The following is a 16,025-nucleotide window of genomic DNA, read 5'->3' as shown; positions in this document are numbered from 1 at the left end:
CAAGTGCTGATCAATGTATTCTGGCGTAATAAAAATCCACAGCGGGAGAAATCCTTGCATCAACATCGCTCATGATGCCGGTTGATGTGGGCATCTGTCGGGGTTTTTTTTTTTTTTTTTTTAAACCCTGCTGGTTTAACAACAGAAAAAAAAACTACCTGAGTATACTCAGCTTTATTCAGGGAACAATTTCCCTCAAGATCTATTTTCTGCTTTGTCTGCTGAGCTTCTACTTGTCTTTAGATATCAAGATTGTCTGGCAGTCTTTTTAAAATTGGAGCTTGTTACAGTTATTTAACTCGTTGCCAAGCAGCCACAGTGTTTTTACTGCGTCAGGGCGGCACCGCTGCGCACAATCACGTTTTTAAACGTCATTCTGCAAAACAGGTAGGGTGCGCATGCGACCGCCCTACCAGTGCCGCTGATCGCAGGTGTCAATCACCGGGTCCTAGCGATTACCGGCAATCACTGACAGGGAGCACGGCTGCAGTGTTTACACTGCAGCTCTGCTCTCTGTCAGTTCCGAGCACGTTGATCCTGAGAGAAGAGTTTATCTTTCGGGGATCAGTGTGTTCCTGTGAAGCACACACCCCCACCCCCTAGTAAAACACTCCCCTCACACAGTTAACCCTTTCATTACCTTAAAAAGTTAACCCCTTCCTCCCCAGTTCCATTAGTACAGTGTCAGTAGTTTTTTTTTTTTTTTTTGCACTGATCACTGTATTGGTTTCACTGGGGATGTCAGTAACCCCAAGTCAGTTCCCCCCCAGTGTCAGAATGTCCGCCGCAATCCCGCAGTCGCTGATCGCCGCCATTATTAGTATAAAAAAAATTTAAACATCCATTATCTATACCGACATTTGTAAACACTATAACTTTCAGGTAAACCAATTAATTTACAGGTATTGAGATTTTTTTTTTTTAGCAAAGACATGGAGCAGAATACATTTTGGCCGAAATTTTTGACGAAATTTGATTTTTAAATTTATTTACTAGACATGTTTTATAGCAAAAAGTCCAAAATATTGTTTTTTTTCTCAAAATGTCAGCCTTTTTCTTTTTTTTTTTTATAGCGCAAAAAATAAAAACACACAGATCAAATACCACCGAAAGAAAGCTCAATGTGTGGGAAAAAAAGGATGTAAATTTAATTTGGGTGCAGTGTTGCATGACCGCGTAATTGTCAGTTAAAGTAACGCAGCGACGTAACACAAACCGCTTCTGTAACTGCTTCCTGACCGCCCTGTAGCAGAAATACTGCTACAGGGTGGCATGGGTGCACAAAATCGTGTGTGTGTGTGTGTGTGTGTGTGTGTGTGTGTGTGTGTGTGTGTGTGTGATTCGCGCTCCCGCATCTGTATGCGTTGATTGTGGATCAAAGCAATTTATATGCACAACAATTTATTGCCGCCAACCCAAATTCAAACCTTGCCAGACCAGTCGCATGGAAACTCATTACGGTTTTCGAATTTACATTATTTTGGGGCCTAACCCTCAACATGGGCATTACTGAAAGAAATGAATTGCGGTTGTATTGGTCCGCAGACCCGATTCATCATATGCTGTGCTCTCTGTGATATTAGAGTATAACGTGTTTTATGCATTTCAATGACAATACACTCTGTCATCCTCGGCTGACCCTGAATTTGACCGGCTCCACAAAATTCAGCCTCTTGCAAATCACCTTAACCAACAATTTTCAGATGTCTATACTCCCCAGCAAAACATCTGTGTTGAGGAGTCCCTCATTCATTTTTCTGGCCGCCTTGCATTCAAACAATTTCTCCCCTGTAAGGCGTGCCAGATATGGGGTCAAGACCTGTGAGAGGACAACAGGCTATACTTATAAGTTTCGGATTTACGAGGGAAAAGATAGTCACGTGGAGCCCCCCGGATTCCCAGACTACATGGGGAGCAGTGGCAAGATAGTTTGGGACTTGGTGTCATCATTTCTCCATATGGGGTACCACTTATACGTGGACAATTTTTATTCAAGCGTGCCACTATTTAGACATGTATAGAATCTTGGACCTGGCGCATGTGGCAAAGTGTGACCTAATGTGTGCCCACCATTAGAAGTGGGTGGATGCAGGGCAGTATATTCTAATGGTGGGCATACCACACACTTTTTCTGGCAGAGATTTCTTCTCTTTTTTCATTCACTCCACAGGCTGCATACGAAAAAAAAAAAAAAAAAATTGCATATACACCCAACAAGGATCAGTGATGTACTGGTACATCACTGGACTTTGAATGGTTATACTAGGATGATGCCTACAGCTGCAGGCATCATCCTGGTATCGTTTTTTTTTCAGCCGGTGATCGGCTTTTATCTAAAAGCAATTCTAGTGGCTGAAGGATTGCTTTTACAAGCAGCGGGAGATGATGCCCCCCTTCCCCCGCTGCCTTCCACGGCCTTCTCGGGCAGTCCCGTGCCATCGGGGGAACCTGACAATGCAGCCGGTGTTTCTGCCAACTGACCATAGAGCTGATTGGAGACCAGAGTAGTGCCAATCATCTCTATAGTCTAAGAGTTCAGAAGCTACGAGCGTTTCATCACTTCAGTTTTGCAGGATATAAACAGCGCCATTTGTAAATTGGAAAAGCATCTGATCACACCGATTTTGGTTTGATTAGATAATGTAAGGACAGAGGAGATATCTAGAGTGATAGACCCCAGATTTCTCAAAAAAGAATATATGACAATGCCCATTGAAGTTATAGGGGATATTTGCATTCCCTGTGATAGCATTAAAAGTGATTAAAAAAAAAAAATTAAAGGTACAGTGTAAAAATTATAAAAAAACAAAATAACTAAAAAAAAAAAATCGCCCCTCCCATGCGCGCACACCTGTGTGCACAAGCCTTGACCCTGTGCCGGTATGTAAACTGCGGTTGCACCATGCATGTGAGGTATTACCGTGAACGTCAGATCAAGGGCAGTAATTCTAACACTAGACCTCCTCTGTAAATCTAAAATTGGTAGCTTTTAAAGGCTTTTAAAGCGTTGCCTATGGATATTAAAAATGTATGCAGTTTGTCGCCATTGCACGGGGCATGCACAGTTTTAAAGCATTTCATGTTTGGTATCTATTTACTCAGCATACCATTATCTTTTATATTTTACCAAATAATTGGCCAATATATTGTGTTTTTGTGCATTAAAAGTAAAAAAAAAAGTGTATTTTTTTTTTCATTTGCTTTTGAAAAATCGCTGCGCGAGTACTATGTGCCATAAAAAATTGTAGTACCCACCATTTTATTCACTAGGGTGTCTGCTTTAAAAAAATATATAATGTTTGGGGTTTTAAATTAATTTCCTAGCAAAAAAATAGTGATTTTTTTTTTTTTTTTTTTTCATGTGAACAAAAAGTGTCAGAAAAGGCTTGATCTTCAGGTGGTTAGAGAAGTGAATGATGTGTAAACTTCTAATGCTGGGCATAAAATGCCCTCATTCCCCAAAATGACCCCTTTTTGGAAAGTAGGCACCCCAAACTATTTGCTGAGAGGCATGTTGAATCAATAGAAGAATTCATTTTTTACTACAAGTTTTTGGAAAATGACAAAACAAAATTTTTTTTTTTTTTTTTTTACACAGAATTGTCACTTAACTTATTTACTGCTCACACATACCATGGGTATTTGTAGAATTACTCCCCAAAATACATTCTGCTACTTCTCCCGAGTATGGGGGTACCACATGTGAGAGACGTTTTGGCAGTCTAGCCAAGTACAGGACCCCAAAATCCAATAAGCACCTTCAGGCTTTTAAAGGGCTTTATTTCCTCATTACACTTCTAGACTACCGATCACAGTTTCGGAGGCCCTGAAATGCCAGGATAGCACCTAACCCCCCCCCCCAAATGACCCCTTTTTGGAAAGTAGACACCCCAAGGAATTTGATAAGAAGCATTGTAAGTATTTTGCAGATCTCATTTGTTGCCACAAGTTTTTGGAAAATGAAGAAAAAAAACAAAAACATATTTTTGTCTATTCTTTTTTTATATTTCAAAACCTTGTGAGAAAAAATGAGATCTGCAAAATACTCGCCATGCCTCTTTTTAAATTCCTTGGGGTGTCTACTTTCCAGAAAGGGGTAATTTGGGGGGGGTTGTTTGGTGCTATCCTGACATGTCAGGGCCTTCGAAACTGTGATAGGTAGTGAGGAAGTGAAATGAGGAAGTTACGCACCTTCAGGCTTTCAAAGTGGTCATTGGATTTCAGGCTCCTGTATGTGGCTAGGCTCCCAAAAAGTCTCACACACGTGGTATCCCCATACTCGGTAGAAGTAGCAGAATGTATACGTATGGGTATATGTGGAATGTATTCCACATATACCCATGGCTTGTGCGAGAAATAAATAATTTAAATGACAACTTTGTGTTTAAAAAAAAGATGTTTTTGTCATTTTCCAGAAACTTGTGGGAAAAAAATAAATCTTCCATGGACTCAATATGCCTCTCAGCAGATAGCTTAGGGTGTCTACTTTCTGAAAGCAAAGGGTCATTTGAGGGTGTTTGTACTATCCTGGTATTTTAGCACCTCAAGAAATGTAATAAGCAGTCAGAAAGTAAAAGCTGTGTAAATTCCATTATCTATACCATAGTTTGTAGACGCTATAACTTTCACACAAAGCAATCAATATACACCTATTGGAATTTTTTTTTTTACCAAAAACATGTAGCAGAATACATTTTGGCCTAAATTTATAACTAACTTTGAGTTTTCTATATATTTTCTATAGCTGAAAGTAAAAAATATTGTTTTTCTTCAAAATGTTCGGTCTTTTTTTGTTTATAGCATGAACAATAAAAAGCGCACAGGTGATCAAATACCACAGAAAGAAAGCTCTATTTGTGTGAAAAAAAGGACGTAAATTTAGTTTGGGTGCAGCATTGCATGACCGCGCAATTATCAGTTGAATTAGTGCAGCGCCGAGTAGCAAAAAGAGGCCTGGTCAGGAAAGGGGGTAAATCCTGAGGAGGGCAAGTGGTTAAACAGGCTTATGATAAAGTGTTGTTTTCTAGGTGCTAAATCGGATAGCCTACTGTATGTTGCATTGCTGTATATACCTTGCCATTACTAACAAGTCTTATTCAATCTTAATTGTTTCCACAGCTATGGCGTGAGTCCTAACTAAGAAGACACAATGGTGCAAGAACGAAAATGCATCTTGTGCCACATGGTATACTGCTCCAAAAAGGTAATTCGGATTGTGTTGTCTCTAAAAAAAAAAAAAATACTTGCAAAATGTAAAGGTGGGTATGGTGGGATATCCCTGGTTGACTGATGTTGGCATAATAATTCCGCTTGCTTACATTCCCCCCCACCCCTCCACTGCCACATTTGGCACGTTTTGGGGGAGAGGGAACAGCGGGTACCTGATTTTAACAGGTACCCACTCCCACTTCTGGCGTTGCGTTCTGGCGTTGCGTTCTGAGCTGGGAGTTTGATCCCCCCTCCTTCGCCTGCAGCCTTCTGGGACACTTCACAGGTCCTAGAAGACTGCAGAACTATTCAGAAAGGGCAGCACGCATTGCCCGTGCGCAGTCTGAAACCGGCTGTGAAGCTGCAAGGCTTCACTGCCGCTTTCCCTCACTGAAGATGCCTGCACCTGCACCCAAAGCCGAATGAAGACCCTTGTATTTAAAGTTGAACTTTTAATTTTTTGGGGGGATCAAAGAGCTCCACTTCAACATGGTTTAATTTTTCTTGACTACTAACTGTTATGAAAAGAAGGCCAGAGCTTTACAACTGACCAGAATTCTAACATTAGACATTAGCCCTAACAGGGCTGTACACCTGCCATGCCCATGGCAATTTTAATTCAGGTTGCAGAGTTTGATCAGTCACTGTGAGCCCACCTCTGTGTTTATTTCCTTTTCTGAATGAATGGACAGGTACATTGTTATCCTTCTCTTCTTACAGGAGAGAAAGATATAAACAAACAAAAGTGTGTAAAATAAATAAATAGAAAAAAATAAATTCATGTCTCCTAGATTGTAAGCTCGAAAGAGCAGGGCCCTCGATCCCCTCATGTTTTGCATTGTATTGGTATTGTTCTGTCACATGTTCTGTCCCCCTCTGTAATGTACAGCGCTGAGCGAACTATTGGCGCTTTATAAATACTGTATAATAATAATGTTCTAGGTCAGTGCCATGGTTAGTATTAGGGTCAAGGTTGGGGGTCAAAGGTCATGATTAGTATATTTTGGGTAAAATTAAAAAAAAGAAACTTTTTTTTTTAATCTGTGTCAGTATGTTTTAGGTGGGATGAAAAAATGCGCAAAATTGTTTCTGGGCCCAACTACAGGTACAAACAACAACTAACATACACATATGTGGTATTGCTATGATAATCAGGAACATGAGAATTTATTTTGCTTTGTTCTTTGGTGGTAAATTGTGGTAATAGCAAGAAATATACAACTAAATTCATTTTTTTGGGGGGGGATATTATTCTTTTAATAATAATAAAAAAAACAGTAGAGATCAAATACCATTTACCACCAAAAGAAAGCCCAATTTGTCTTGAAAACAACAAGGTATAATCCACCTGGGTACACAAAGTAGTTGTGACGATATGTACGCTTTTACTAACACATGTCAACGTTACAAAATTGTGTTTTAGGCATAAACATTTTTTTTTACCTTTTTGTCATAAAGGGGTTAAAGAAACCATTACTATCAAATACACTATAATAATAGGTTCTGACTGTTGCATTTTAGTAACTGTAAAGAATTTTTTATAATGGATTATTTTATTTATATTTACTCAAAGTTTTACTCTTCTTAATAAGTCCTGCAGTATATAATCATGCACGTTTTTTATTTTTCACAGGAAATGGATGAGCACATGCGTAGCATGCTTCATCACAGGGAACTGGAAAATCTAAGGGGCAGGTAAGAGACATGTAACAAGTCCTGGTCCTAAAAATTACTTTTACCTGGATAATTCCTCTTGTTTATCACCACGTCATGCATGTGTGTGTGAACAGCTGTCATCAAACTTGCAATTAAAAAAAAAAAAAAAAAAAGTGTGAAATCGCTAAGATCTACAGTATATATTTGACATGTGTGACATTTCTTCATGTGCAGAGCAGCTGCTGCTGGTTTACATGGCAGCTGTTTTAGGGAATACGCTGTCACAGAAGATTACTAGTTTCAAATATGTGATCATCTATAAAACTCTTCATCACCCTTCCTACTCTCTTTCTTCTGATATGTAGGCTGTAGCTTCTAAGAATGACACTGCCGTTTGTTGCTGGTTTTTTTTTTTTAATTCTTTTTCTCCTAAGGTCACTTATGGTTCAGAGTAGAGCAGCCAGTACATATTAGGAGATCCTGGTCCATTTACAGTATTTCCTGCTGGATCTAAGATTACCAGCAAACAGATGCATGTTCCTTGAATGGATAATTCAGAATGGTGGTAGGTCACGGGCTTGTGAGGCAGGCGGAATGGAATAGACAACACAAGGAAGAAAATGTGTATGGCGCCAAAGGGTGTGACAAGAACAAGAAGGCCAGTATGAAGATTATTTCTCAGTCTAAGTACTGTCAATAGAAGAAGTTTAAACTGGAAATAAAGTCTTTTTTTTTTTTTTTAACTTGTAGCTACAGGTATAATAAGGCTTACCTGTAGGTACTGCGAATATCTTTTAATCTTGCACGGTTTGGGAGATATTCACACTGCATGCAGCCAGTGCATTGGTGCATGCACTCTGAAGGGACAGAATACCCATGCCGTCCCTTCAGAGCTCCATGGCACTGCCAAAACTCCTGCACACATGTGAGGGAGTGATGTTGTCACGGCTCAGCCAGTCAGATAGCTGGAGCACACAAACCCAGAAGGAAGACCGGGTGAAGATGAAAGCCCTGTTAGCAGTGACAGCGCGCTGCTGTAGGGCTTAATTTTAAGGTAAGTACTTCATAGTAGGCTAGTATATGATGCATACTATCACATTATGCCATTATACTGCAGGATTAAAAAAAAAAAAAAAAAAAAATGCCCACAGTTTACTAGCGCTTTAAAGTCAATCCACCCAGACCAATGTCTGCTTTAAACATCACAGTGGCTAAGTTGTTAGCACTTCTGCCTCGCAGCACTAGGGTCGCCGGTTTGAATCCTAAGCACTATGTAAACTGTTGGCGCTATATAAATCCTGTATTATAATAATAATAATCCCAACCACGACACTACCTGCCTGGAGTTTGTTGTTCTGTCTGTGCCTGTGTGGGTTTCCTCTGGGTACTCCAGTTTCCTTTCACACTCCAAAGACATGCTGGTAGGTTAATTGGATTCCGTCTAAATTGGCCCTAGTGTATGAATGTGAGTTGGTGACTGTAGATTGTAAGCTCCGTGAGGGCAGGGACTGATGTGAATGTAGAATATATGATGTAAAGCATTCTGTAAATTGACGGTGCTACATAAGTACCTGTAATAAAAAAAATAATAAAATCCTGGCAAGTTCCGCCATTCGTGGGCTTGCTAAAGCTTAAACGGTTGCTATACTTTTATCAGGTTAAGTATGCTTTATCAGGTTAAAGATGCTTCTTTAGGGATGTCATTCTCTTTTGATCTAAACAAGGTGAAACAAATGCTTGTTTCCTTGATTTCAGAACTTATTGCCAGGTTGCAGTGTGAAGAGCAACAGACGGAAGAGATCCAGCGCTGTGCATGGCTACATCTCTTCGCCTCTCTTCCTCCTGCTACTATCAATCAAATGTTGTGAGGGGGTGGGGCCAACACTGGGGTTGATTTACTAAAGGCAAATGGTCTGTGCACTGCAAGTGCACTTTAAGTGCAGTTGCTCCAGATCTGAGGGGAAGCTCTGAAATAAAGGGAAGCTCTGCTAATTTCTATCATCCAACCATGTGCAAGCAAAAATGCTGTTTTTTATTTTCCTTGTAAGTGACCTGGTATTCTTTGCAAAGTGAAGCTTTACCTCATTTACAAAGGTCTGGAGCAACTTGCAGTGCACAGTGTATTGGCCTTTAGTATATAAACCCCACTGTGTGCCTCCATAGCAGGCGGCTTGCTGTGGGGGCATACAAGATCGTTGGTGGGGGACCCCAAAAGAGGAGGTTCGGGGGAATAATAATGCTTTTTTTTTTTTTTTTTCCCTACAGAAAACGTTTTATTAATGTTTTCCAAGCAACCAACAACATTTCACTGTAAGAGAGATTTAAAGTGTTACTAAACCCACAACAGTAAAATCAGTCTGTATATGCAGTAAAGCATGCTTGTTATACTGTGGAACCTAAGCAGTTAATCTTCTGCATTGTGTAAAAAGGCTGTTTGATCCTGACTTCTCTGATCTTCCCCCTTTCCAAGTGTCCACCTCTTATCTCCTGATAAGACATATTCTGTGGAGTCACTCTGCACATGCTCAGTTTGTTGTGTATTGCTAGAGAGGTTTTTTTTTTCTTTTTTGGGAGAGTACATGTGATCAGCACAGGGTCAATCAACACTGTTCAGACAGAGGTCAGGGTTTCTGCATTCTCCTAGAGCAAAATGAAAACTCCTACAAGCTTTAATGTGCTCTGCTGGACACCGATAGAAGTCACAAGACTGCTCTAACTGCTGATGTGAAAAGGTATTTAGCAGTTTATATTTACTAAACTAATTGCACTTCCATGTTCTGTGTACTTTGGGAGACCAGATATAGTGAATGCAGGGTCCTGGGTTTAGTAACACTTTAACTATAAAAGAAGTGGTACAGCAGGGCATCAAAAGTCACATACACAGCATACAAATTGGTGTTAGAGAATCATAGATGCAACTCAATACGATGGCATACAGCATCTGAGAAATTAAGACTGGCGAATTGGCAGGTAAAGAAAATTATCAGAGTGACCCTCTTCTAGAATTGGTCCAAGTTTAGACAGTAAACCAGAGGGAAAACAAGAGGAAGAAGGAACAATAAGGGAGCAAGGGAGAGAGGACAGAAAGGGGAAATTGGAAAAGGGGGAACAAGAGTAGTGTGCAGGACAAAGGGGAGGGACAATAGGAAAAGTGAGAGGGGAAAAAAAAGGGGACAAAAAAAGGCATCATAAAGGGTCATCACATATCCTGTCCATGAGCATCTATCCAGGTGGTCCATATCTTATCGAATTTCTTGGGACAATTCCTGCTCTCATATGTAATTTTATAAAGTGGTAAAACTGAGTTGACCACCTTCTGCCAGGTGGAATGGGTAGAAGGAGTAGTAGACTTCCAGCGCAACAAAATTTCCCTTCTCTAATAAAGTAAAGCATGTGAGGAAGAATTTAGTATATCTATCAACCTCCATATCCTCCATGTAGTTCAACAGTAGTAAAAGTGGATCTAGAGGCAAAGCCAACTCACAAAACTCACTGAGCGTGGCAATCACCGACTCCCAGTAAGGACAAAGCATAGTGCAAGACCACACCGTGTTCAGGAAGGTACCCATGTCAGTAGCAAACCTGGCACACAGAGGATAAATAGTAGCCAGGTGTTGGGGGGGTATAATATGCCCTGTGGAGGAATTTCAATCGTATAAATCTGTCCTTTGCTGAAATCATAGAAGTCACATAAGGAGAGACACAGTCATCCTCAGTAAGTGCGGGGATATCCACACACCAGTTCTAGAAATTGGGCCTGGAGTGCATGTTTAAATTGCCAATATCTAAACACCATAGAGTCAGGCAAAGAGTACGTACATCACAGGGCAGAAAGACACAATCCTCCCATCTAAAATTACATGTTTCAAAGTTGTAACCCCACGTTTAGCCCAGACCAGGGTCAGGAATCTAATGAAGATAGGGAAGTGAGGGATTACCCCACAAGAGGAGGTGTGTCAAAAACCTTGAGGGCATTCTGTAAATACCGTGAGCCTGGGTTCATACCCAGATTGTGACTTGCATGGGTCTAGTTATAGAAGGATGGACCCAAGGGCCCGTAAAGACCAAATTGCCCAGGGCCACGTAAGAACCCAGAAGGGCCGCTCCAAAAGTCACCGCAGGAGTCTGTGTAGGCTGAGAGAACCACCACCACACAGTGACCAGCACAGCTGCCCAATAGTATAATTGAGTGTTAGGGAGTGCAAGGCCACTGTGAGAGAACAGGATCTTCAGAGTTGTCTTAGCTTAATGGGAAATTCACCCAGCGCAGACAAAAGACACCACAATGCCATGCAGCTTGTGGAATATGGATTTAGGGGAAAAAAAAAAGTGTGGAACAGAAGAAGTACAATATTTTAGGTAAATATATCATTTTTAAAAGATTTATCCGTCAGTCTGAGACCAAAGGAAGGGATTTCTGGGTGTTGCACTTGTGAGCAAATTGGGAAAGTAGCGGAGAAGCATTATACTCCAGGTAAGCAGCAGTGGTGCTCTCCACCCAGATCCCCAGGTATGTAAATTTGTCGGCCCATTGAAGCACTGTCTCTGTATCCAAGCATGGCATCTGGGGTTTGTAACTGAAAGAGCAATGATATATCCCAATTGATGCATATACCTTAGAACTGACCAAACCGGTCAATAGTGAATGCCGAACGTAGAAAGGAGGACACATCTGCCAAACAAAGCAAGGAGTCATCCGCGTATAAAGACAATTTCCCTGTGGAGCACACTGTTAGATCTCACACCATTTGATCAGCTCTAAGAAGAATAGCAAGAACCTCCAAAGCTAAAACTAACAGTCCTGGGAACAAAGGCCAGTCCTGGGAACAAAGGCCACCCCTGGCGCATCTCCCGAAGCAAAGAAAAGGATGCAGAGAGTGCTGTTAGTCCAAACCCATGCCAGCGGGTGAGCATAAAGCAATTGCAACCAAGAAAGAAACCGGGGACCAAATCTAGTCAAAACCTCCCAGAGGTAGCCCCACTGAATAAAATCAAAGGCTTTATCAGCATCCAGAGAGGACAACACCCCCGAGCAATCCGGAGTAGCCAGGGCCAAATGGGTACGAAGGTGCCTAATGTTGATGTCCGTACCCCTACCAGGCATAAAACCTAATTGGTCTGGGCGGACCAAGGATGTAATTACCTTATTTAACCGGTTATCCAGAATTTTAAACAGAAGCTTCGCATCCGCATTCAAGAGAGAGATGGTGTGATAAGAGGAACACATCAGGGTTTTTCCCCAGGCTTCGGGATCACCACAACCACCACATCACTCATCGAATCCAGAAGTGACTTTTCCTCCCAATAACTTCACCAACATGGAGTGTCAACAAGGAAGCAATTCTTCCGAAAAGTTTTTTTTTAATTTTTTTTTTTATAGATTTCCACTGGAATCCCATCAGCACCAGGAGTTTTACCCAACTGGAGCACTCCCAAAGGCTTTTGCACCTCCTCTATGGTAATAGGGGAGTCCAGTCTGTCACAGTAAGGAGGTGAGGACTGGGAAGTCTACTTCAGCCAGATAAGAGTAAAGTTCACTATCATCATATGTCACTCAGGAGCTATACAGGGACAGGTAGTATGAAGCAAAGTAGCCATTAATCTCCATTGGAGAGGAGAACATGACCCCTGCAGGGCCTAGAATTTATGGTATACTGGCAGTAGCCGTGTGTTCTCTGAACAGTATCAGTTTCCCATTCCTCTCACCCTGCTCGAAAATGCACTGGGACTGGTGAAGAAGTTTCTTTTTAGTCAGAGCTATTCGGAGGAGAACCTCTGTAGTAAGGGATTACAATCGAGCATAATGGTGGGGGTCTTTATTGCGGACATATAACGCCTCCTGTTCGGTAGCTGCTGCTTCAGCCCTAGCTAAGTCAAACTTGCTCTCTTTCTGGACCTGGGCAAAAAGAGACTGATAATGCCCCCATGTGGAGGCCTTAAAGGCACCCCACACCGTGGCACCAGTAGCAGAGTCAGGGTTGATACTCCAGTAAGCAATGAGATGGTCCCTAAATTTTGGTTCAACTTTAGCATCAGAAATCCAGAACCTAGAGAGCCTTCAAAATCTATCCAGGGTCAACCAACAAGCCAACTCGCAAAAGCAATGGGGCATAATCAGATATTCCCCTCAGCAGAATAGAGGCGTCTATGACCCAGGGAAGGACAAACCCCACCCCCCCCTACATTCACGCACGCACGCCAAATCAATGCTTGAGAACACTTTTTGTAAGATGCAGAATGGCACGTATAGGTCTGAGTATCAGGGTGTTTCCAACGCCAAACATCTATCAACCCATATTTCTCTACCCAGGTAGAGGGATCGTAGTGGAAAGGGCCCTCCGAGGTTAGCCTATCCACACCCTGGTCAGGGACCAAATTAAAGTCACTCATTATTTCAATATTGTCAGTAGCATATTCTGCCACTAGGGTCGGCACTTTGTGTGGTAATAGATATATACAAGCCAGCTAGTATCATTATTGTACATTCAATTTGTGCATGTAAAATAACATACCGTCCATCTGGGTCCAGTATGAGGGCCATCAATTTAAAAGGCAGGGATTTTGTACCAAGACACTCACCCCTCGGCAAAGTTAGAGTAGGTGAAGTGACAATGGTGCCTAAGCCCACATTTTTTTTTAAAGCTAACGATCTTTCTATCAAGGAGATTTGTTTCTTGGAATATACAAATGTGAGGGGCGTGCGTCTTCACGAATTGAAACACCAGGGATCACTTGACAGGCGAATTTAAGCTCCTCCTATTCCAAGAAAGTATACAAAGCTGTGACATGAGGGCAAATAACCATCCAATCTACAGGAGCATACACTTCTAGCAGTAGGGGAAAGAGAGGCCAGACCTGGATACACCAGAAAAGCACATGGAGCAGCATAGCACCAAATGTTACAGTCAGACGCAAAATCATTACCGTGGAAGAAGCAACAGAAAAACAAAACCCAAACCCACAAATAACTACAATTATGCAGAACTGAGGAGGGCTTTCATCCCAAAACCCAAACAAGCTCGCAAGCCACACACTGAGGGCAAATGTGCAAGAATCGTGGTGTAATGCACCAAACAGTCAAAGGGGTCACCTTAAACATTCTAGCAAACAAATGTGGTTCAGGTCACCCAGATAAACCGGGGGGGTACTTTACTTAAACGTGTACAGTTAAACCCTAAGTATAGCTGAACGGTAAATGTAATCTGTGTGGAGAGCCTGAGGCTCTAAAAGACAGCATGGAGGGGGGAACAATATCCTGCAGCATTCCAGAGCAGTCGAAAAAACCCACCTCATTAGGCACTTGACTCCCAGGAAAGGAACAGCAACACAGTCCCCCAGAGCATGAGGCAGGCAAACGGATTATCACAGCATTAACAGAACAGGCCAGCAGACCCTCAAAGCTAATGCAGCAGAGCATACTAAAGAAGGAGAAGATCCCAAACAGAAGAAATTACTAGTCTCGGACAGTCTCGGCCCAGGATGCGGCATTCTCCGGCGAAGTAAAAGAGTGCCCTCGGCCGCAATCTTGAACTCTTAGCTTGGCAGGAAACAACATGGTATACTTGAGGCTTTTCTCTTGTAATTTGGCCCGAACATTATCGAAGGACTTCTGTTGGTACTGTGTCTCCACGAAGTAAGGCGGATACACAGGGAGCTTGATGTTTTTAAACAGCAGGTCATCTTGGATTCAGGCTTCACGTAGCCAGTAAAAATAAAGGTGTGGGTTGCGGGTTACAGGCATGTGGTGAGCGCGCTTAACCAAAAAAAAGGGCAAAATCTTTGCTCTGGGCAGACAGGTCTTCAGGAGAGTGTCTGCAGTGGTAGTCAGATCAAAGCCTTCAGCGCCCTCGGGCAGCCCAATGATACACAGATTGTTGTGTCCGTTATGGTTTTCTGCATCATCGGCTCTGGTTTCAAGGTGCTTCACTTTGCTTTTCAATGTGTGGAGGTCAGCATTGTGGTCTCTTTGCACATCTTCCAGTGCAGACACTTGGTGCTGGACCTCAGTGATGCACTTCCGGAATCGGTCAAGGTTTCGGTGGATCAAACCAATGTTGGCTTGCACATGGTCGAGCTTAGTAGTAAGAGCAGTTTGGCAAGTGTTAATAGCATGCATTAGTGAGTCAAAATTGGATGAGGCAGAGTTCGGGCTGTCTGTCTGTGTCTCTGTGGCACAGGTGGCAGAGGCGGAAGGCCCTGCCAAGGCCTCAGTACTCACTGGACCTGCTGTGTGGCGGGGTGGCTGGTTCTTCTGCCCTTGGTCATCACCCAGGAGTGCAGTAGGTGATGGAGAAGCTAGACAGCCAAAATTCACTTTTCCTCAATCGGGATGGAAGCTAGGATAACGACCGGCATAAGGGAACTACACAGCCACACACCTGTTTTCGGCACCATCTTGGGCACGACCAAGATGTTTAATATTTTCATTTAAAAAAATTTACCTTTTTAGTAACACTTTAATTTGCCCTACACATGTAAATGTAAGATTTGCTAAAGCAGTACTTCAGAAAGGATAGCTTGGTCAGTATGAAGCAATGTGCATAGGCTGAGAATCTTGTACCAGGGACTAGCCCAGGCATGTGTATTTAAGGCTGCATTCACACAAGAACGGACAACTACTGGGGCGCTTTACCTCTCCAGCAGTTCTCGACTGCTGTAGGGGGCAATGTGGTGTGTGATTCAACACATCACACACAACTCTTTGGTGCAGCTCTGTGTAGAAACCAACTGGCTTTCAGGTTTTAATTTCAAAGCTTAATTGAACAAGCTGAAGTTAGAAGCTGATCGGCTAAAAGGCACAGCTGCACCAGATTGAGTGCTCCAGTTTTAGTAAATCTCCACTATTATCCCTTGTGAATTATTTCTTTAAATCTAAACTCCAGAACAAATCACTAATTTTGCGTATAGACTTGGGCACCCGAGCTGCAGCTGACCCAGACCTCCCCCTACAGTGGACAACCTCCGTGAAGTATTTGGGCATTAATATTTCCCCTGAAATAAGGCTAAGGGCCTGGGATAATCTCCCCTTGACCATAAACGGGCATATAAATCTAGTCAAAATGAAAATATTGCCTGTGTTACTATATGCCTTGCGGCATTCTCCGATCAGGATTCCAAAAAAATGTTTTGTCATCTCCACTCTCTCTAATAAGTTAATTTAT

General features: G+C 42.1%; 1 protein-coding gene across 2 annotated transcripts in view; it reads left to right on the top strand.

Moving 5' to 3' along the window:
* Positions 1-16,025, top strand: part of ZNF106 (zinc finger protein 106) — a 118,653-nt gene that overhangs the window by 33,935 nt on the left and 68,693 nt on the right. For both annotated transcript variants that reach the window (XM_089680260.1, XM_089680261.1), the window contains exons 2-3: positions 5,119-5,203; positions 6,842-6,903. In XM_089680260.1, the coding sequence (XP_089536386.1) occupies positions 5,150-5,203; positions 6,842-6,903 (116 nt within the window). In that variant the 5' untranslated portion in view covers positions 5,119-5,149. The remainder of the gene's footprint in view (positions 1-5,118; positions 5,204-6,841; positions 6,904-16,025) is intronic.

This window comes from Staurois parvus, unplaced genomic scaffold (assembly GCF_062004578.1).
Source record: "Staurois parvus isolate SC_StPar_1 unplaced genomic scaffold, SC_StPar_1.0 ptg000237l, whole genome shotgun sequence".
Lineage (NCBI taxonomy): Eukaryota > Metazoa > Chordata > Amphibia > Anura > Ranidae > Staurois > Staurois parvus.
This window is presented reverse-complemented; position numbering and strand designations above follow the sequence as displayed.